At 38.6% G+C, this 23,297-nt stretch overlaps 1 protein-coding gene across 1 annotated transcript; it reads left to right on the top strand.

Moving 5' to 3' along the window:
• Window positions 1-478: 478 nt before the first annotated feature.
• Window positions 479-4,698, top strand: LOC121553563 (forkhead box protein G1-like). The gene has a single exon (XM_041866752.2). The coding sequence runs from the start codon at window positions 1,313-1,315 to the stop codon at window positions 2,369-2,371; it is 1,059 nt and encodes a 352-aa protein (XP_041722686.1). The 5' UTR covers window positions 479-1,312; the 3' UTR covers window positions 2,372-4,698.
• The last annotated feature ends 18,599 nt before the right edge of the window (window positions 4,699-23,297 follow it).

Genomic DNA, 23,297 nt, shown 5'->3' with positions numbered 1-23,297 from the left:
GTGCCAGGCCCAGGCGGATAGCTTCAATTTGCCCCCCAGGCCTTAGAGTGGAAACGTGCCATTACACACTAGTTTGCATATGTAGACCATTAAAGACTTGGCAGGACCACATCGCCTATCTACCAGCTCCAATGAACTGCTCGATTTAACAGAGTGAATAAGCAGCACAATACTAGAGAGGAATAAGGGGACTTTCATCCCTATTCAATTTAACCTGGAAACATGGTTGAGCTTTTTGCTTCTGTAGAAAAAGGGAAACGTAAAACACCAGAATAAAAGATCAATGTGCTTAACTCGGAATTATACGTAGCCTACGTATAAAACAGTATTCTTGTATGCAGGGTTGCAATAGCACAGTAACTCAATGACCAACCTGGAGTGAAGGCTTACCTTCAGCATTTCTGTTAGATAACAGCAAAAATGTAACCTAAGTAAACATTAACAAAACCCTAAAAGTATCATTTAAACCCTGGTTGTAGGCTCTATCGGCTTCGTTACGCACAGTCCTAAACAATGTTTCTGAGCTCGAAAAATAAATAGGCTGTTGCTAATAATAATAGCTTTACACAAAGTTGTTACTCGTAGGGCTATACACAGCTCGTTAGTAGCACCAAATGTTGTTTGTAGTCAATTATTTTTAGTCACAGAACACACCATGCATACTCCCCAAATAGTGCGCTCTCAACGCAGGCATATCACAGTACGCTACACTAGAGGCGCTCAAGTAGCAGCGTTCAGCCTGAATAGGCTCTCTGATGTGCCTCTGACGTGTCCAGTACTCCAGCACAATAGTATGATTGGAGCGCACCCACAATGCTCAAATCCCCCATTAAATACATTGTTTGCCTAAACATGTAGCATTTTCAAACCACCATTGTCCTCATTAAACAGAGAGGGGGGGACTCTCTATGACAGACGACGAACACTTTTACGCGCAAACCACACATTGACAGAAACAGTCACGTACGCACGCACCGATAGCACGGGTGCACACACAAACACACATATGAAGTGATGGTAAACAGATACGGAAACTGAGCGGTCCAGACAAATCAATATAGTACACTGAAAGTCTATTTTGTTTCAACAATATCGAATGGGGAAGAGGGATTTGTTGACAGTCCACAGGCTCCTCCCCTTTGGTGATGTAGCCTAGTGATAAGACGCAACCTTCTTAATGACTAATTTCTCCATCCCAGCCCCTGCTTCTCTCTATCCTACAAGTTCCTTCATGCATGCAATGTCCTGATCCGATCGAGTCTGACCTTTTCGTTTTTAAACACAAAACCCGAGATTTTTGTCAGTGTCCGGCATGGGAGATCAGAAAGAGCCGCCGATGGTGCACCGATCTACTTCATTTAGTATCAAGAGTCTGCTGCTTCCCTCAAAATGTAACAAACAGGACTCGGTGATCCCAGAAAAAAACACTGGTTCTTCGGGTTCTGATTCGGAAAAATCCCTGGATCCTGATATGGAATCTGCACCTTTGGACCCAGAGAAACCAAAGGAGGAGGACGAGGGTACCGAGCGGGAGACTGAGCCTAGCAAAAATGGGAAATATGATAAACCGCCATTCAGCTACAACGCCTTGATTATGATGGCTATCAGACAGAGTCCTGAGAAGAGACTGACTCTGAACGGTATCTATGAGTTTATCATGAAGAACTTTCCATATTACCGGGAGCATAAGCAAGGCTGGCAAAACTCTATCCGCCACAACCTGAGCCTCAATAAGTGTTTTGTGAAAGTGCCAAGGCATTACGACGACCCGGGCAAAGGGAACTACTGGATGTTGGACCCTTCGAGCGATGATGTGTTTATTGGTGGAACTACGGGAAAACTTCGGAGACGCTCTGCTACCTCCAGGGGCAAGCTGGCGATGAAACGGGGACTACGCTTCGCGCCTCTCAGTTTGGGAATAAACGACAGGGCGAACAACCCTCTGTATTGGCAAATCTCGCCGTTTTTATCATTGCACCATCCCCATTACAATGGATCATCTGCAGGATTTCTGAACCAAGGGCACGCGTATGGGTCTCTACTCCCCGGGGTGGACCAGCTGAGTAACGGGGACCTTACGCGCCATCTAGGTGGATCAGTCGGTGCTCTGTGTTTGTCAAACAGTTACGGTGTAAGCACGTCTGGGTTACTATCCGGACAGAGTGGCTACTTTGTCTCAGGGAGCCAGCACCCGCCGCAGCATCTCCAGCAGAGCGCGCAGGGCTACGGTGTGCCCACGAGCTCGCCACAAACACTGATCTCGAACTCTCTAAGAACGTCCCTACCGTCTTTTTCACCAGGCGTTTCTAGCGGGTTTCCAGGAGTGTTGTCCCATCAAAAGAGGGTCACTCCAAATGCTTTCTTAAACTGATTGCACAACTACAACATGGGGAGGACATATAAAAGCACCATAGAAATGGCAATTATAGGGTAAACAAACAGTGATCACAAATTAGGTCAGAAACGAGAATTCCTCAAAACAAATATGGCCATAGGCCTATGTATCCTGAAGTGCAACGATGTATTATTTTGCGTTTAAGGGACAAACTTTGTTACCTGTGGGTTGTAAAATGCATACTATAGACTTGCCAAAGGTAACTTTATTTCGGGCTATTTATATCGTACAGATGTTCATTATTTGAATCATTTATTTATGTTTTGTATTTATTGTACAATGTATTTACATTTTATTGTCAGTATATTCATCAATAGGCATATTGAAGAAAAAAACATACAGCTTTATTCATTATTTATATGAGAATTAATTTAGAAATCGTTTTGGGGGAAAACGTCATACAGATCAGGGTTAAGACACGCGGGAGAAAATAAAAGCCTACAAAAGTCATATCTTCTCAGGTTCTCCGTCCAGAGACTCCAATGTAGGCTACTGCTGTAGGCCTATCTGTAATGTATGCAACACATTTTTGAGAGAAGTAGAGTTTTTTTGTGTACTCTTAAATTAATTATAGCCTGTTTTGTCCTCTGTTTTGTTTATGAGGCCGTAATGAGCACATGTAGATTAAAAGACACAACAGTGCATGACAGTGCAGGCCTCCTCGTTTCCATCTTTCATATAAAGCACTTGAGGTTTCAGTTTCTCGTTAAAACCAGTTCCGGTTGTCTTGACCCATGTTTGATAAAGGTGTTATAGGCTACTACCTATTCAGGTCTTCAAGTTAAGTGTCTGATCATTTAGTCCTATTACATCAAACACAAATTTGGCAAACCGGCATATAATATCCACACCAATATAGCATTTATCATCTAAATCAGTGGTTCCAATTTTTTTCTTAGTCACATCTACCCTTTATAATTAAACACAATACGATAAGGCCTAACAACTTCCTATATAGATATAACCCTGACAAAATGACAAAAATGTAATATGCTCACGTGTGGGGCGGCAGGTAGGCTAGATGTTAAGAGCGTTGGGCCAGTAAACGAAAGGACGCTGGTTCGAATCCCCGAGCCGACTAGGTGAAAAATCTGTCGATGTTCCCCTGAGCAAGAAACTTAACCCTAATTGCTCCTGTAAGTCGCTCTGGATAAGAGCGTCTGCTAAATGACTAAAATGTTTTTTAAAAACAAGTAAATGTCATATTGCCCATATGCTAATTTATCCTGTAAATTAGGACTATACTCTCAGCTGTAAATTGCCTTATGCTTTCAGTACTAGGCTATGTCCAACCTCACATTCTGAGAATAATGGTTTGATATAGCCTAGGCCTATTCAAATAAATACAACATTCATCACTGATACTTCCTGAATCTGGCTTGCGTAACAATGGGGTTAGGCCTACAGTACCACAGTTTGGCGAACGCTGATCCAAATAAATAACAGTCTGCATTGTTATTGTAATAACCAGTTAATTAAGATTTCATTATCCAATAGGCCTATTTACTAGCAAAATAGTAGCATATACAGGAGAGTAATGCGCTGATTCACACACATTTTGGCCTAACATTTGACAGATGTCTTTCCTTTATTGGGAAGACTATATATAGGTTTATTTATTTCACAACATTGTATTTTGGATGTTGACGATTCTTTTGTAAATGTTCTTTCAAAGTTTTGCACTTTTTGTTGTTAGAATAGGCCTAATGTATGAGAATTGTCTGTTTTTGTTGCTGTATGTTTTGAAAAAAATAAACTTGATTAAAGTATAAGACATGACACTTTTGCTATAGGTTTGCGATGTGTAGCATGAATGAAAGAAGAACAACACAAACCTAATGTACGGGTTATACATTCAGACACGCTATATAGTCAGAGGAAAAATATGCAGCCTATGTAGCTAGCATACCAACATTTTTGTTTCATCAACAGAAACAAATACGCACATTTGTTATGGCTGGAAAATAATAGCAAATTCACATAAAATTGGGCTTAAAGTCTTCACCCTAAAAGCATCTCATCCCATACTAGTCTGCTGCTGAATCCCACAAGGTGAAGGGACAATCTAAATATAGATGATAGGTTATATTTTGTAAAACAAAAACTCCCCTTTCAATGCGAACCACAGTACAATGTTTTTTTCTATGAAGACCATCAGCCCAAGTAATTCATTAATTTATAATTATTGAAATAGGCAGGATAGGGTAATTTGTTCTGGGTGCAATTAGGCTACTTTGTCATAATATATATATGTCTGTGGATAAAAAATTAATAAAAATAGTTTAATCAAATAGTCAAAACATTTGTAAATCCAATTGAAATGTGTAATGTGTGGGGAATGTTCGATAGGCATGGCATTTGATACAACTGCAGTGAAACAATCGATGTCCGCTTTTCCTGTTCATAAACAACAATGCCGTGGGGTGACATGGCCTACAGTTTTCATGAGAGGCGGCGTATACTGTCATTCTTTATTTCAAAGCAATAGTCTACAATGTATTATATATATATATATATATATATATATATATATATATATATATATATATATATTCCTATTAATTTGTCATTTTAAAATATTCACATAAACATACATTGATTGTCTTTTGTCAGTACAAAATGGTAGGCTACAAAATGGTTAAGCCCAATTCCACTTAAAATACAAAGGCATGCCACTCATGCCAAATTTATAAAAATTGACCAAATGAATTGAAGCGCTCACAATATGTCTACAGTGTAGAACTATAGGCCTACTTTGTTATACAACCATTTGGACAGAAGCGACTTATTCATGATTTCATAATTCAATTCGGGCTATATTACAATGATTCCACCCTTTCTGCAGGGTTTGGGGTAAGAGTTACGATTAATGTCATGTTTAAGGACCGAATAGGTCTGTAACTAACCCAAGCCTCACACAGTAACAATTAACATATAGGGTACTAAATAAAAGTGTACTAATGGACTCAAAAGTAGTCAGAAAGTTTTGGGTTAATATGTGTAGATCAAAATTATTTGAGTGATAGGGGCCGCATATAGGCCTACCTTTCATACACCATTCAAAACTAACATTCCCGTTGAATCATTAATTTCATTGATACGTCCCAAATATTTAAATACAAAATAATAGGCCTAATGGTAAATGCTACTTCAAGAGTAGCCAGAAGCTATGTGGCAGAGGAGGCCTCTCAGGTTGAGACAAAAGATTGCTAGTTGGCCGAGTTTTGGGGGGCGCTCATCTCACTCTAATGTTTAGAAGAAGACAAAAACGTAGAGAAAGTGAAACCATATTAGGAAATAAAAATGAAATAAAACATCAGAATTAACTTTGATGTGAAGAGAACCGCAAGACATCTCACAAAGGGTAGCCTATATGCCCCATGTCTTATATGCTATAGAAAAGGGGTAGCAACAATAATATTCTCCCTTTGTTCAGGATTATTTTATAGCCATGGCGTTGGCACTTTTCAAAACATAAACAAGTTGGACCAAGAGAGGCATGAATTGTTCTGGCGTCAAACAATGCTGCTGGCGGTGTGAGCTGTCTGAACATGGCTATACGAACATGTGTGAACTGGTGAATATAAAAAGTAGAAATAATACTATGCTACTTCTTTTGAGGATTTATTCACGTAAACCTTAGCAATACAAATATGTTTCCACAAGATATGGATAGTATTATTTAAATTTTACAACGCGTGCAAGATTACTCCGAGTGAGCGGGAATATACCTATCTATCTTGGGGTGATCATCCTTATGTTTGTTGGTCATATAGGCTAGCACATTGGACATCTAGTATTGTTGTTGTATAAGGTTACTTTGGTCATGATCCTCCACAATTTAGATGCATTATTGCATTTCAACTAGAGCATAGGCTAACGATATCAAAATTGAACTCTTTCAAGAATCTATAATCTCGAGAACGGTCAAACATTTTCACATAAAACACTTTAGATACATTGTTATTATGGATAAGTTGAAATCATTCATCCGATATTAATTTGACATAGCTTAAACTTGGTTGCTACAGTAGCGTTAAAGAAGAAAACAAATAGCCTAAACCCAACAAGCAGGTATGGATCATGTTAAGTGTACATTCATTTAATTGAATATTATAAGAACAAATAAACAATGGCTACAGTGATAGCGTGAGGTTGTTAATAGGAAGTAGATCGTTTCATAACAAGATGCATGTTTTATCTAATAATGACATCAGAAGTAGGCCTATAGCCACAATATAAAAAATAAGTCAAATCGCGTATATGCTACTAGGTCCCAACCATGGCTATCCATTACCTCTAAGAGCAGAAGGCACACCCATAACATGATGCTGCCACCACAATACTCTAAAATACAAAGGGATCAACAACATTGCATTCCCTGCATATGACAAAGTGAAAAGAAAGAAGCCTGTGTTAAAAGATCCACTCCAAATCATCCATTCTGTTTGCAACAAGGCTGTTAAGTAATATTGCAAGATAACACAGTAAACAAATTAACTTTTTGGCCTAAATTAAAAACTACAGGTTTGGGTCAAATACAATACAACAGAACAAAGAGTGAAACCCTCTGTATTTTCAAGTATTGTGGTGGCAGCATCATGTTATGGGTATGCTTGTCATCGGCAGGGACTGTGGAGCTTGTCAGGATCAAGAGAAATATGAAAGGTGCAAAGCCCAGGTAAAAAGTTAGAGGAAAACCCACCCCAGTCATCTCTAAACCTAACCCTGGGATAGAGTTGTATTTTTCAGCGAGACAATTACAACATTTGAATGCCAAAGAAACACCAGAATGGCTTTCCAAGAGGTGTTGAGTGTTCCTGAGTTGTCTAGTCTTAGTCCTGACTTTAGTCCTGACATTTCTTGAAAATCAGAGACAAGGTTTAAATATCGTTGTCCATCAATGATCCCCAACGAAATTTACTGAGCCTGAGCAATCTTGACAAAAACAATGGATATATGTTGCTCTAAGAGTTGTGCAAAGTTGGTAGAATCTTAATGAAAATTATTCACAGCTGTAATGGCTGCCAAAGGTGCTTCCACCAAGTATTAACTCAGTGGGGTGGAGACTTATTCAATTCAGATTTTTTTCTTAATTTGGACAATGTTCTATAACTTTCTTTCACTTTGAAAATGTGGAGTAGGTTGTGTAGATCTGTAAAAAAATAAATCAAAATCAATTGTAATCCCTTTTTAGATTACATTTTAAGGCAAAATGTGAAGAAAAAAAGCTAAAGGGGTAGACTTTCTATAGGCACAGTATATACTACTCACACACATTGTTTGTGTTGCATATTTTACATATTTTCCTGAATTCCTTACCAGGCACTAAATTTGTCACTACTGAAACATAGTGAAAAAGTTGCAATAAAGGGAGACCATGCACAGTATTGAATTTCTATTACAGATACATTTTATTAAATGTATTTGAATAAAACATTTACAAAATAGTACAAACATGATTTTTAACCTGATTTTCAAAACTTTTAAATTGAATTTAGAGAAATAAAATCTCTATTGATCTCTGTAAAATGTTTAATGTTGATTGTATGAATCTGAAACTTCTTTATTGACGGAATTACCTATGCATCTAATTACTCATGTTGTTAGATGTTTAAATTATTCTGGCAAAATAACAGGCGTTTCAGTAATGACTTCATTGTTTCGATTGTGACCTGGCATATACAGTGGTGTCCGAAATTATTGCCCCCCCCCCTTATAAAGATGGGCAAAAATGACTGAATAAAATAAATAATTCAAATAAAATTGCTCAGAGAACGATATTTTCTTTACAAGTAATACTTTTTTTCTCTCAAAAAGGTAGGGGTCAAAATGATTGACACCCCTGTTTTCAATACCTCACCTTGCAAGGATGACGGCACTGAGACACAATGGGAGGGATATTAGACCATTCCTCCATACAGAATCCTTCCAGATCCTTAATATCCTTCGTCTTAGCTTATGGACTGCCCTCTTCAATTCAAACCACAGGTTTTCAATGGGTTTCAAGTCTGGAGACTGAGATGGCCATTGCAAAATGCTAATTATGATGTGTGCTTGGGGTTATTGTCTTGCTGGAAGATCAACTTCCGGCCAAGTTTCAGCCTCCTGGCAGAGGCAACCAGGTTGTTGGCTTAAATGTCCTGGTACTGGGTAAAGTTCATGCCATTGACCTTAAGAAAGGCCCCAGGACCAGTGGAAGCAAAATAGCCCAATAACATCAAAAGATCCACCACCATATTATACAGTTGGTATGGGGTTATTTTCTGCTTCTGCATTCTCATTTCAACGCCAAACCCACCACTGGTGTGTGTGGCCAAAGAGCTCTATTTTCATGTCATCCAACAAATGTAAACGCCTGGAGTTTGCTAAACGGCATTGGCACATGGATTGGAACCGGTACTTTGGTCAGATGACATGAAAATAGAGCTCTTTGACCACACACACCAGTGGGTCTGATGGGGAATTGTGATGTCATCGCCCCCGCTGTACTGACCTCACCTTCTGGATGATAGCGGGGTGAACAGGCAGTGGCTCAGGTGGTTGATGTCCTTGATGATCTTTTTGGCCTTCCTGTGACATCGGGTGCTGTAAGTGTCCTGGAGGGCGGGTAGTTTGCCCCCGGTAGTGCATTCGGCAGACCGCACCACCCTCTGGAGAGCCCTGCGGTTGCGAGCGGTGCAGTTGCCGTAGATACATGGCGGTGATACAGCCCGACAGGATGCTCTCAATTGTGCATCTGTAAAAGTTTGTGAGGGTTTTAGGTGCCAAGCTAAATTTCTTCAGCCTCCTGAGGTTGAAGAGGCTCTGTTGCGCCTTCTTCACCACACTGTCTGCATGGGTGGACCATTTCAGTTTGTCAGTGATGTGTACGCCAAGGAACTTGAAGCTTTCCACCTTCTCCACTGCGGTCCCGTCGATGTGGATAGGGGGATGCACCCTCAGCTGTTTCCTGAAGTCCACGATCATCTCCTTTGTTTTGTTGACGTTGAGTGAGAGGTTATTTTCCTGGTACCACACTCCCAGAGCCCTCACCTCCTCCCTGTAGGCTGTCTCGTCATTGTTGGTAATCAAGCCTACTACTGTTGTGTCGTCTGCAAACTTGATGATTGAGTTGGAGGCGTGCTTGGTGTTGAATGCTGAGCTATAGTCAATGAACAGCATTCTTACATAGGTATTCCTCTTGTCCAGATGGGATAGGGCAATGTGCAGTGTGATGGCGATTGCATCGTCTGTGGATCTATTAGGGGTGGTAAGCAAATTGAAGTGGGTCTAGGGTGACAGGTAAGGTAGAGGTGATATGATCCTTGACTAGTCTCTCAAAGCACTTCATGATGACAGAGGTGAGTGCTACGGGGCGATAGTCATTTAGTTCAGTTACCTTTGCTTCCTTGGGTACAGGAACAATGGTGGCCATATTGAAGCATGTGGGGACAGCAGACTGGGATAGGGAGAGATTGAATATGTCCGTAAACACACCAGCCAGCTGGTCTGCGCATGCTCTGAGGACGTGGCTAGGGATGCCGTTTGGGCCGGCAGCCTTGCGGGTGTTGCAACATGCTTAAATGTCTTACTCACGTCGGCCACGGAGAAGGAGAGCCCACAGTCCTTGGTAGTGGGCCGCGTCGGTGGCACTGTGTTATCCTCAAAGCGGGCGAAGAAGGGGTTTAGCTTGTCCGGAAGCAAGACATCGGTGTTGGCGACGTGGCTTGTTTTCCTTTTGCAGTCCGTGATTGTCTGTAGACCCTGCCACATATGTCTCGTGTCTGAGCCGTTGAATTGCAACTCCACTTTTTCTCTATACTGATGTTTTGCCTATTTAATTGCCTTGCGGAGTGAGTAGCTACACTGTTTGTATTCTGCCATATTCCCAGTCACCTTGCCATGGTTAAATGCGGTGGTTCGCGCTTTCAGTTTTCCGTGAATGCTGCCATCTATCCACAGTTTCTGGTTAGGGTAGGTTTTAATAGTCATAGTGGGCACAACATCTCCTATACACTTCCTGATAAACTCAGTCACTGTTTCAGTGTATTCGTCTAAATTATTTTCGTAGGCTACCCGGAACATATTCCAGTCCTCGTGATCGAAACAATCTTGAAGCGTGGATTCCGATTGGTCAGACCAGCGTTGAATAGTCCTTAGCATGGGTACTTCCTGTTTGAGTTTCTGCCTATAGGAAGGGAGGAGCAAAATGGAGTCGTGGTCAGATTTGCCAAAAGGAGGGCGGGGGAGGGCCTTATAAACATCCCGGAAGATCGAATAGCAATGGTCGAGAATTTTAGCAGCCCGAATACAACAGTCGATATGTTGATAGAACTTCGGCAGCCTAGTCCTCAAATTTGCTTTGTTAAAATCCCCAGCTACAATAAATACAGCCAAAGGATATGTGGTTTCCAGTTTGCATAAAGTCCAGTGAAGTTATTTGAGGGCCGTCGTGGTTTCGGCTTGAGGGGGGATATACACGGCCGTGACTATAACCGAAGAAAACTCTCTTGGGAGATAATACGGTCGGCATTTGATTGTGAGGTATTCTAGGTCGGGTGAACAAAAGGACTTGAGTTCCTGTATGTTACTACAATTACAACATGAGTTGTTAATCATGAAACACACACCTCTGCCCTTCTGCTTCCCGGAGAGATATTTATTTCTGTCTGCGCGATGAACTGAGAACCCATCTGGCTGGAGCGATTTCGACAGAATATCCCGAGAGAGCCATGTTTCCATGAAACAAAGTATGTTACAGGCCCTGATGTCTCTCTGGAAAGAAATCCTTGCCCTGAGCTCGTCGACTTTGTTATCCAAAGACTGAACATTAGCGAGTAATATACTTGAAGCGGTGGGTGGTGTGCGATTCTAGCAGGCCGCTCCAAGTGCCTCTCCTCCGCCGGCGATGTTTTGGGTCAGCCGCTGGAATCAGTTCAATTGCCCTGGGGAGAGCAAACAAAGGATCTGCTTCAGGAAAGTCATATTCCTGGTCTTAATGCTAGTAGTTCTGGTGAGTTACCACCGCTCTGATATCCAATAGTTTTTCTGGGCTGTATGTAATGATACAAAACACTTTCTGAGCTAATAATGTTAAAAAAAAAATACATAAAAAAATAAAATAACGCAAAGTTTCCTAAGAGCTAGTCGGGAGGCCACCATCTTCATCGGCACCAGGTTCAAGATATCTAATCAAGACAATAATATCTAATGTATAATGATGTTGGCCTGTTAAATGGCCCGTTAAGAGTGTGTGTTATTACACGGTTTTGAACACATACGTGTTCCTGAGTCTTACCTTTCAGGAATGTGGTCATAATAGCGAATAGCTCCAACCGTTCAAACGTGACAGCGAAATTTGTAGGAAGAAAAATAGTTACCTTTCATGTTTGTCTCTTTTGCGGAAATAATTTTTTCCCTCGCCAATCTGAGCCAGATTGACAGCGCTCTAACCCAATGAGAATGGGGGGGCAACAAGTGTGGCCAATCATATTTCAGGGGGGGCTGGTGCCACCCCGGGCCCCCCTTCTGGTAGTACACAAACACTTAAATACACTTGTAAAGTTCACCAACAAATATAAAGTTGCTATTCTTCCATTTCATTCTTTAGACAGATCATCTTTTGTCTTCTCTTGACAGACATACAGATTTACAGGACAAATCTGTGAGTCTATTTGTATTGCTCTGAAATTGTAGGCAACCGACACATCAGATATCCATCAATACATTCCAAAATAAATTCACATTGACTACATCTAGCATTTTTAGGATGGACGGGCATACCTGAATTAAAACAAAAACTCAAAATAAATGTGTTGATACATGAACTTGCTGACTCTGAGTTCTTCATGAACTCATGTGAAGTCCATGTCCAATTCATGTCCATTTCATTTGAGCGTGCTTGTTAAGACACATGGAAGTTAGGGTGCGTTACTGAAGTAATTTAAAAGACAAACATGAGGAAAGATATGGGATTAATGTTGATACCATAAATATAGCCTATACTTTCAAAACATTGGATATTATTTTAATCATGCAACATTTCAACAGCATTAGTTTATATGCATTATGTGTGGTTACACAATAGTCAATCCCCACTCATTTGGTGTAATGCATTTGGGTATATACTTGTGGCTATATACAAGTTAGAGATACCTGAAATTGCTTAATACCACTTTCTTCATCACCCAAAAACACCCACCAACATTAGTTAGTTGAATTGTAAAAAAAAATCTACTTCCCATAGTAGAATGAGAATCAATCAATGAATAAGGAAAAGGAAAATACTTTTTGTAGGAAGCTAACTCCCATAACAATACATACTTCACATTTCTTCTAAAACATCTGCAGAAATTACAGAGAAAAATTATCAGAATAGGGTATGTTTTGAAGAAGAAATATACAGTAGCTATCTAGGTGAACAATTATTTTCATTATTTGTACATTTTATAAATGAAAAATAGACACATAAAATAGCTCACTACATATAGACACACAAAACATCATAACATTATTGATCAAATTGATTTCAAGAAGATGAGTCAGAAAATAGTAACTTAATTTAGTCAGTAATAACATTTCTACAAGATCAATATTGACTATCTGTGATATTCATAGCCGTACTGTAAACTATTATTTGTTTAAATCCTGTTTATCCTGTGCAATATGTTATCCAGAGCTATATCACATTACGGAAAGCAGCATCTATCCCCAAGCCATAAGACTGCTAAATAGCTAACTAAATGGCTACAAGGACTATCTAAGTTGACCCTTGTATTTTATTGTTTATTTTTTTCTCTAAGCACACTCACAGGGCCCTACACACTCATGCACACTGCCACCAACACACACTCAAACACTCACTCCATCATTTTCTCACACACACATACATTTATACTGACTCTATACACACGCACACCCACTCACATACAATCATCATATACGCTGCTGCTACTCTATTTATCATATATCCTGATGCCTAGCCACCTTAACCCTATATCTACCTCTATCACTCCAGTATCCCTGCACATTGTAAATATGGTAGTGGAACTGACTGACCCTGTATATAGTATGCTTACTTATTTATCGTGTTCTTCTTATTTCTATTTCTCGTGTGTTTTTGTACTACCTTATGTTATTTTTATTATTACATTGTTATTTATTACAGCACTGTTGGGTTTAGAGCTTGCAAAAAAGACATTTCACTGTACTTGTGCATGTGACATTAAAACTTGAAACTCTTGAAACTGAAACTCAGAAAAATAAAAAAATTTAGGAACTCAGTCTGGGTCTCAATGTACTGTTGAGAGTTAGAATAGTAGAATACACAGGGTGACATTTGGAAATGTGGTTGTACATCAGTAGTTTTCCTCGTTATACAGTATTTCACTAACGGACAGTCAATCAATTAGCCCATGTCATTTTTTAGATTGGTAAATTAGTCAAGTTACTCTAGCCAGCTATCTCAACTTGTAGGTATCATTGCCGAATTACTGATAGGGCATGCAGGGCACATGGCCAGTGGCCCTTACCTCCAGGGGGCCCCCATTGATTTGGTTAGTCACTCTCACTCAGATATCATATTAACATGGCATAAGCTTTTAAAACTGCAATCATTTCACCCTACCCCATGGCAAAATGTGTAGAATTGCAGGAAATTAGCTGTAAAAATAACAACAACAAAAAGTTCTGTAAAGCAAACATATTTTGTTTACCTTTTGTTAATAAAATACTTTTTTGCTAACAGATCCCTCTGTACGTATTAAAATATAGTTTTTAATCCTGGTGCTGAGTTAATGTGAGTTAATTTGTAGCTGCTAATTGTATAGCTAATAGGTGACATGTTTGTAGGTCGACTGAGGTGAATGACGCTAGAGCAACCAATGTGATAGAGGCTGAGATCATTTTTGCTTGTTTTTGCTGTTCTCCAAATAGCATTTTAAAGTTTTTAAATTGTATAGAAATGCAGTAAATGAACTTCAACTTTATTAAAATGTATTGGACGGGGGTGATGTTTGATAGTCTTAAAAGATCCACATTCCCTAGTCAAAAAATCCTATAGGATTCCAATAAAAAAATCTGATTTTGGAACCTATCCTATAGGAGTCCAATAGGACTGGTTCTGATCTGATAGGATTTTTCTACTAGGGATCTACCAGAAATCATAAAGAAATGGGGTTGACTTGCCTATTATAAGGCACATATATTTAACAATAACAAACAAGAAAAAATATTTATAATCTTCTATAACAATACAGTGACTCAAAAAACAACATACAAATGGCTACAACTTAGACAGCTAGCTAGCTAGCTAGTCAGCTGACAGGCAAAATGTGGCTAACAATAGTTTCTTAGCTAGCATAAAAATGAGTGCATAAAATGCTGTACAATGACGAAAATATGGCAACTTCGTCAGGAAACATAAAGAAACAAATACTGCACTCACAGTTCTTGAATTCACAAACAGTGAAGGATAAAACAGTTAGAATAATAATGTTAGAAACCCGGAGATTCTCTGCACAGCCACAGGTGGCGAGCTGAATTTGGGATTTAGGCTAATTAACACTGCAAGCTCATGCTAGCTGTGACTTCATCAGTCACTCTTAAAGGGACAGGCTTTCTTACAGGTGAATAAAACAAAAATGAATATAGAACTGTTATTTCCGATCAACAAAAATGTTGAAATTAATGTTTTATTGTACTAGAACTAATGACAACAAACCATAATTGAATGGGTTAAATTAAGAAGAAAAAAGTTATAATTTACATTTTTAGCAGACGCTCTTATCCAGAGCGACTTACAGGAGCAATTAGGGTTAAGTGCCTTGCTCAAGGGCACATCAACAGATTTTTCACCTAGTCGGCTCAGGGATTAGAACCAGCGACCTTTCGGTTACTGGCACTAACCACTAAGCTACCTGCCGCCCTAATAGGATTCTGATTGGGGTGAAAAAATCCTACAAGACTTGTCAAAAAACTATAGGATACATTTTATTTTAATTCTGCATATTTCAAGACATGGCATATTAGGATGCAGTGAGATACCCAATGGATTGGACAATACTTTTCTCGTCAATCATCTTGAGAAAACATTCTTAAAAATTGGAAGTCAACCAATCCTCCATCGTTAACACAATGGACAAACGCTTTATCTAAATGGTGAAAGTGCGTTGGCGACAGAGAGAAACAAAATGGTGCAGTTTTACTTGTGATTTCCAATAGGAAAAAAAGTTGTCCAATAGGATTCTAATAGAGGTGATACAAAATCCTATAGGATTGCGAGAATCATATAGGATCCAGTAGGATTACTTTTGATTTCCAATCGGGAAAAAAGTAGTCCAATAGAATTCGAATAGGATTCTGATACAGGTGACACAAACTCCTATAGGACTGCAAGAATCCTATAGGATGCTATTGGAAAAATGACTAATCCTATAGGATTCTTTTACTAGGGTTCCTTAAACTATGTCAAAACATTTAGCTTAAAGCGGCAATCAGTAGTTGAAACAATAACAAAGTGTTTCCCCGCCACTGTTTCTGTAAAAAGCTGTGGGATGCGGCTGGAGAAATGTAACCACTAAAATTCATAGATAGAGCTATGGATGCAAGGACTGACCATCCATGATATTAAAATGATAGTTTTAACCATGTTTTGAGGCTATACAGTTTGTTTACATTTACTTTGTTTACAAATATTGGAGTAAAACAAGTTTATATTTTGGGTTCTGATGGGGTACGGCAGTTAAACTAAGCTGATGAGGGATTTAAGATATATTCTTCAAGAATCAATGGGTATATATATCAATCATTTATAAGTCAAAAAATGGATGCCGCAACTGCAGATTGCCTCTTTAATTGAGAACCAATGTGGTACAACTGTTATATAATTGTTTAAATTACTTTAACATTTACATAAATCATATACATTCTTGCATTTGAAAGACTAAAAAGATTTGGTAGCGAGAATAGTAGCACCATAATCTTTCTAATCTATTTCACTGTCCATTTTCTATAAAAGATGAGCTTTGAGGGATACCAAATAACACATAAAGCAAAGTCAAAATCTCAGATCACTAGTAGTTGTCGGCCATTTTAGCACAAACTCAATGCGCTTTGGCTGAGGTCGACATCTTGAACCCGCAATCTAAATCACTAACAACATCAGTGACCCTGCAACATTTGCTTGGATTTTCTGGGGCTTTTCTGCATTATTTTGAAACAAACAAGCAGATCGATGTGCTTAAACCTCCATGGCCACATTTCGCCCCCGCCCCTGGTAAAGATTGCGTGCATAATCACAGACCTACGGTTGGCTCTGGTAGCATGCACACCCAGGCAAGATGACCTTCCCCAAACTGGCAGTGATGCGAGGGCGCCAGTGTGCATGCGCAGTAGCATCCGCAGGGTTCCGTGACAACACTAATAGTCTGCATGGATCACTGGCACGCAGTCACTTCTAATTAGAATTATTTCAATCTTCCACTGGCTTTATTTTCAGAGCTTCAATCTTGGTTTTCAGAGATGCCTACAATCTCCTGACTCAACCCTCCCTGTTCCTCCATTTGAGCTTTCTTCGTTTAGGGTTCTGCGTTTACAAAAACAAAGGGCGGCTGATACACTCCACTTTTTCCCATCGTTGCAGTTTATTATGTATGCATGCTTTCATTTCCTTCTCTTTTCACAAATGCCATCTGCTTTAAAGTACGCAAATTACAATTTCTACTCTTTGGCGGACGCCATTTTCAGTGCCTTTAGTTCTTAATCTTTAATATTAACTTCATAGTGTTGGGAAAGATACTGTCAATGAAATGTTCATTTGGTTATAACTTCAAAATACCACAAACATGTCTATTTTATCGTACCATCACATTTCCTGAATTTTTTCCATATAGTTTTCCCAATAGCTTTGAAGCGCCGGCCTAAGGTATATTTAATATTGATTAGTTTATTGATAACCTTATGCACTCTTTCTGTGCCAAAGTCATGGGTAAATCTCGCTCGCTCAAGGCTAATTGTAGTTATGAAAGCCTTGACCTCTTGAAAGCTGGAATGAAAATGAGGTGAGATTGTGCATTATCAATGAAAGAGCTTCAATTGGGTCGGTCTAAATATTTTTTTGCATACAGACAGTCTGAGTCTGTCTGAGCCCCTTATGCTACCACATAGGCACTGAGGAGGAGGAGGATGGGTAGGAAGATGGGCGAAGATGAAAGGTGGAAGAGTTGGAGTTCACACTAAAATTGTGTGGAAAACAACGGGGGTTGAGGGCAAGCGGAATGACAGATACAGTCTCAGCTACAACATGGTGTCTGCCCCCATCATCACCCTGGGAAAAGAAAGGCGCCTTTTGAGGTAAAGAGAAACACAATTCCATCAATGACAAACTACTGTTTTAGCATCTAAATCCTTTAGTTGATAGTTGAGTAACTAAGCACTGCAATGTCGTTTTTAAGTGGGTTGCTGAACTGTTAAAGTGTGTATATACTGATAAAAAAAGTGACTTACAGTCATGCATTTTAAGTACGGGTGGTCTCAGGAATGAAACCCACTATCCTGCGTAGGAAGCGCCATGCTCTACCAACTGAGCTACGGAGGACCACATTTCATTTACTACATCTTTCTCAATTTACATAGCTACTGTATACGCCGTTTGCTATTCATGCAGACAATCTACATATAAGTAAGTACAAATATATAGGGAATTTACATCATTGCTGGAAATATTACAAATATGGCTTTAATGGTAGTAATAATGATAATAATAACATCCCACTGGGCACAAACTGGTTTAATCAACGTTGTTTCAACGTATTGTGACGTGGAATCTACGTGGAAAACACATTGGATTAGAAAAAAGTCACTGTTGTTTTGAGGGTGAAATTTCAACCACAGAATTATATTGTCATGGTAACCAATTTTCATCATAGACAAACCTTGTATACAATATGTTGAATTTGTACCTTTGAAACAACATCAGATTTTCAACATTATATCCATTATCAGAAAAAAACAATAGGCTGGGCAGCACCACCGACTGGAGAGTTGAGTCTATAAGACTATCCCTTTGGTCTCCCATTCAGGGTTTTAAAGGTCCAGTTCAGTCAAAAACGTGATTTTCCTGTGCTGTATATATATTTCCACACTATGAGGTTGGAATATACTGTGAAATTGTGAAAATGATGATAATGCCTTTTTGTGTACGAGCTGTTTGAAAAGCCTGAAATGTCTACCTGTTTTGGTGGGATTAAGTTTTGGCCTTCCTGGTGACATCACCAGGTGGTAACTTAGGTAATAGACCAATAAGAAAGAGAGCAATTACAGCTAGTTTTCCCCTCCCCACTCAGACCCCTCCCAGACAGTCCTAGCAAAATTCTTGCTTGAGAAATTGCTATTTGCTAAGAAGCTATTTTTGTTTCTTTTTGACCATTTTAATTGAAAACAATCACAGTAAGGTACTTAATTGTTACCCAGAAATGATTTGATATTGAGATAAAAACCGCTGCATTGGACCTTTAATTTAAACAACCTGTGCTTAGCTTTGATATTTGTCACTGACTACTACCAGTGTGCTATCATGAGAATGATTGTTGAGAGATCGCCACTTAATAACTAAATAGATTCACTGTTATTATCGAAGTCATTCCAAAGAGTAGGTTTAACAGAGCAAATTAAATGTAAGCATACTTTATAAGTCATATACTGTATCAGCAATGATAGTAGGCCTATTTAGCATTTGCGAAGTCATCAACAGCTATTGTTTCAATTCAACCCAGGGTTAAAATAAAAATATAGAATACATATAGGCCTATGGTTTCAAATGTTGGTTGATTTCAAATTGTATCTACAAGTTAATAATTAATATATTGGATTCACATCTCCATCTCAACCAAATGTCAAAGTTAAAGAATAGGATCAAATCAAATCAAACTTTATTTAATTTAGTCCTATTCTTTAACTTAGATGTTTGGTTGAGATGAAGATGTGAATCCAACATATCAATTATTAATTTGTAGACAAACTGGATATTGAATTGTGGTTGGTTGAAGGAGATGTATATTCTGCTTGGATAGTTCCATCTGTGCCACTGACTTAGTCTGGCTTTAATTCCAGTTTGTCTACAAATTAATAATTTATATGTTGGATTCATATCTCCTCACGTCAACATCTACCTTGTGAAAAATTATTAGACTTAAATCTGAAATGTCACGGACTACAAATTGCAAGAACAGACCACTCTGGACTCAAATTTTAACAGAATGTGTAATTTAACGCAGTAAGCACAAAAACTATGTTTTAAGTGAGAATTAGGCAGGTCTGATGCCGAAAAAGAAAGTAAATTCTTGCCTAAAAAAGTTGTGTAGTTCCAGTAGTTCGCTACACCACTACAATGGCAAAGATTTGAATTTGGTTCAACTACCACCAAGCTACTGCCAAATGTAGTTAAATTACTACTACTAGTTGAACTACATGTAGTTCACTTCTCTTCAACACTGAACACATTTAGATGACAACTAAACCGATAATCAGATAATGTTTTTCCATTGGAATTTGGCTGAACATAATGATAACACATAGACAATTCAACAAACTTCTGGCTCTCTTTGAGTCGGTGAATAAAGGTTGAAATCTAATTGATCAACTTCTCAACCAAATATTACCCAAATATCCACGTTGAAATCACGTGGTGTGCCCAGTGGGATTGTTTAGCAGAAACTTTTATCCAAAGTTACTTTCAGCGTATACACATTCAATATTATATTGCATATATCGTGTGGGAATCAAAATCATAACTCTAACTGCATTTATAGCCTATTCTTGAAGTAGGAATTTAATCTTCCCAAATAAAGGAAATAGTGTTCTATGTTAATAAAAATATATACATTGAGAAAAATACTAACTAAAATACAGAAACACAGATAGTGATTTTCTGTCTGCGTTAAGCCATTGGCAAGACATTTTACTTTATATAAAACATGTATTAAGTTGACGTCTAAAATGGTTTGATTATAATTAATTTCATTAAAAATAATAATTTTGTCTCAGGGCCACCACCATCGCTTTAAATTCATTATTGATTTCTCTGTTACAAAAACTAACTTTTCAAAAACTTCCTACAGAGTAGCCTTCTACATAGTCAATAAATACTTTCCCTAAATAATTTAAAAAATGGGAAGTAAGTGTGTAAAAATAACTGGTATCTAAACTTTTTTCTTTAGTAGTATTTCCAAATATTCTAAATTATTATGTAACACTGTCTTGACTATTTAAAAACATATTTAAGGCTTCTTTGAACAACGTTTTGGAAATGAAAACGGAATAGGACTTAAGTGAATAATATATTAAATATAACATGTTTTCCAAAAATACTTTTGCTACTCAAACGTTGATTATTTGTTCTATTGGCATTCTAACTGTATATTTTCGTTTCTAATGATAATGATGGTGGCCCGTTAAACGGCCCATTAAGAGCGTTTTTTATTACACATTTTACATTTTAGTAATTTTAGTAGACGCTCTTATCCAGAGCGAGTGCATATATTTTTTTCATACTGCCAATACGGAACAACTTTGTCTTCCTCCTGGAATTTGGCTATTGGAATTTTAATTTGCTGATATCGAAAAGATGTTAAAACCTTTAGAAAATGACAACATACCATGACCTACTGTAGGTCTGACACTATCTAACGGTGGGATATCCCATTAATTTTAGAGGAGAAATAGCCCACTGGGCAAAGACGTCAATTCAACGTCTATTCGACATTGGTTCAATGTAATTTCATTGAAATGAAGTGAAAACAACATTGATTCAACCTGTGTGTGCCCAGTGGGAAAGATGCATGCAGCAGGCAATAATTTCGAATTGCTGGAATAATTTGGAAAAAGTAATAGCAGCTGCGATGTCATTGGCATGGACCTATGAACGATGGAACAAAATGGAAATAGTTTTCAAAAATCGAATTGGTTTTAGGAGACAGAGTTAGTATATCTCCACGAGTGCAGGTTTCATAGTCTATCTGAGTCCTGTAACCAAACAAGTATAGGCCTATCATGTAGAACACACTGTTGAGCAGCCTCCCTTGACTACATTTTGTGGACCCCAGGGCTGTGTCCAATATAGGTAGTTTTCAATAAAACGTCACAATACATTCGATTTGGCTTCTGGGGGGCAAGGAGAACCCGGCTCCGCTAAAACCATTGACAACTACTTGCAGTTTAAGGGATTGTTAAATAAATGTTATTACTATTTGGTTTTAATATCATCACCTATTGAGCATAGTCAGAACTACACATTTCAGATTATTGCATGCAATTGCGCACATTTAGCTCTATCAATGTTATACAGCAAGTAACTGCATGCTATTCATGATCAGTAAACATCAATGATCATGTCATTTCAGATACGTGAAGGTACCTATCCATTTGGAATGTAGCTAGCTAAGCAAATATCATTTAGCTTGCTTCATCAGAGATTTGGTTTTTGAAAAAACTTGTCAGTCGGACTGCTGTCATCACCATTATAGATGGAAAGCAAATCAAGCAATATTTGGATATAGTAATCTAGATAGTTTATCCCCTGAAAGTTCACTTGTTAACTAGTCATATCGACGTGATCTGTTATTAGCTAGCTAGCCAATTTGAAGTGGTTCATCAATCAATGTAGTCCAGTGGTCACCAACCTTTTCTGAGTCAAGATTACTTTCGCAGTCAAAAAGCAAGCCGAGATCTACCGCTCAGAATTGTTTTTAAACATGTTTAACAGTAACCTAATAAAAACAGTTATGTAGGAATGAGGTTTGTGCAGTAGTCTAATACATTATTACAGCATATTGGTTATATGACTGGCCTGACAATAATGTTATTCTCTCAGACCATATTATATTTCCAAACTCGAGTTTTGATAACAAAATAGATAAATTGGTGTAGCACTTGCGAGGCACAGCTGACCATAAATTGAAATAATTTGCTTTTTTATTTTACTGGACTGACCGTACCTGCATCTGATGGTCATGGTGCTTTCAAGACAACTGGGAACTCGGAATAAACGAGGTCAAATCATGACGTCAGTGAACTTCAGGTCGGAAAATCGGAGCTCTAGAAAGATGCCCGAATTTCCGAGTTGGATGACGGTTCAAAAGATTTTCCACAGTCGGATCTCGTGTTTTTTCGAGTTCCCAGTTGTCTTGAACACACTGAGGACGGAAGTTGGAGATTTCCGAGTTCCCAGTTGTTTTGTACACGGCATTAGTCTCAGCAGAGGGAGGGAGGGAGAGAGAGATTGGGCCCTGACAGTAAATCTCAGTAAGACAAAAATAATGGTGTTCCAAAAAAGGTCCAGTTGCCAGGACCACAAATACAAATTCCATCTAGACACCGTTGCCCTAGAGCACACAAAAAACTATACATACCTCGGCCTAAACATCAGCGCCACAGGTAACTTCCACAAAGCTGTGAACGATCTGAGAGACAAGGCAAGAAGGGCCTTCTATGCCATCAAAAGGAACATAAAATTTGACATACCAATTAGGATCTGGCTAAAAATACTTGAATCAGTTATAGAACCCATTGCCCTTTATGGTTCTGAGGTCTGGGGTCCGCTCACCAACCAAGAATTCACAAAATGGGACAAACACTAAATTGAGACTCTGCATGCAGAATTCTGCAAAAACATCCTCCGTGTACAACGTAAAACACCAAATAATGCATGCAGAGCAGAATTAGGCCAATACCCGCTAATTATCAAAATCCAGAAAAGAGACGTTAAATTCTATAACCACTTAAAAGGAAGCGATTCCCATTCATCACCTACAGAGAGATGAACTTGGAGAAGAGTCCCCTAAGTAAGCTTGTCCTGGGGCTCTGTTCACAAACACAAACAGACCCCACACAATCCCAGGACAACAACAACAACAACAACAACAAC

This window comes from Coregonus clupeaformis, chromosome 37 (assembly GCF_020615455.1).
Source record: "Coregonus clupeaformis isolate EN_2021a chromosome 37, ASM2061545v1, whole genome shotgun sequence".
In the NCBI taxonomy this organism is placed as follows: Eukaryota; Metazoa; Chordata; class Actinopteri; order Salmoniformes; family Salmonidae; genus Coregonus; species Coregonus clupeaformis.
This window is presented reverse-complemented; position numbering and strand designations above follow the sequence as displayed.

Coding starts and splice junctions, on each gene's coding strand:
- LOC121553563 (XM_041866752.2), top strand. CDS start 1,313: ATGGGAGATCAGAAAGAGCCGCCGATGGTGCACCGATCTACTTCATTT.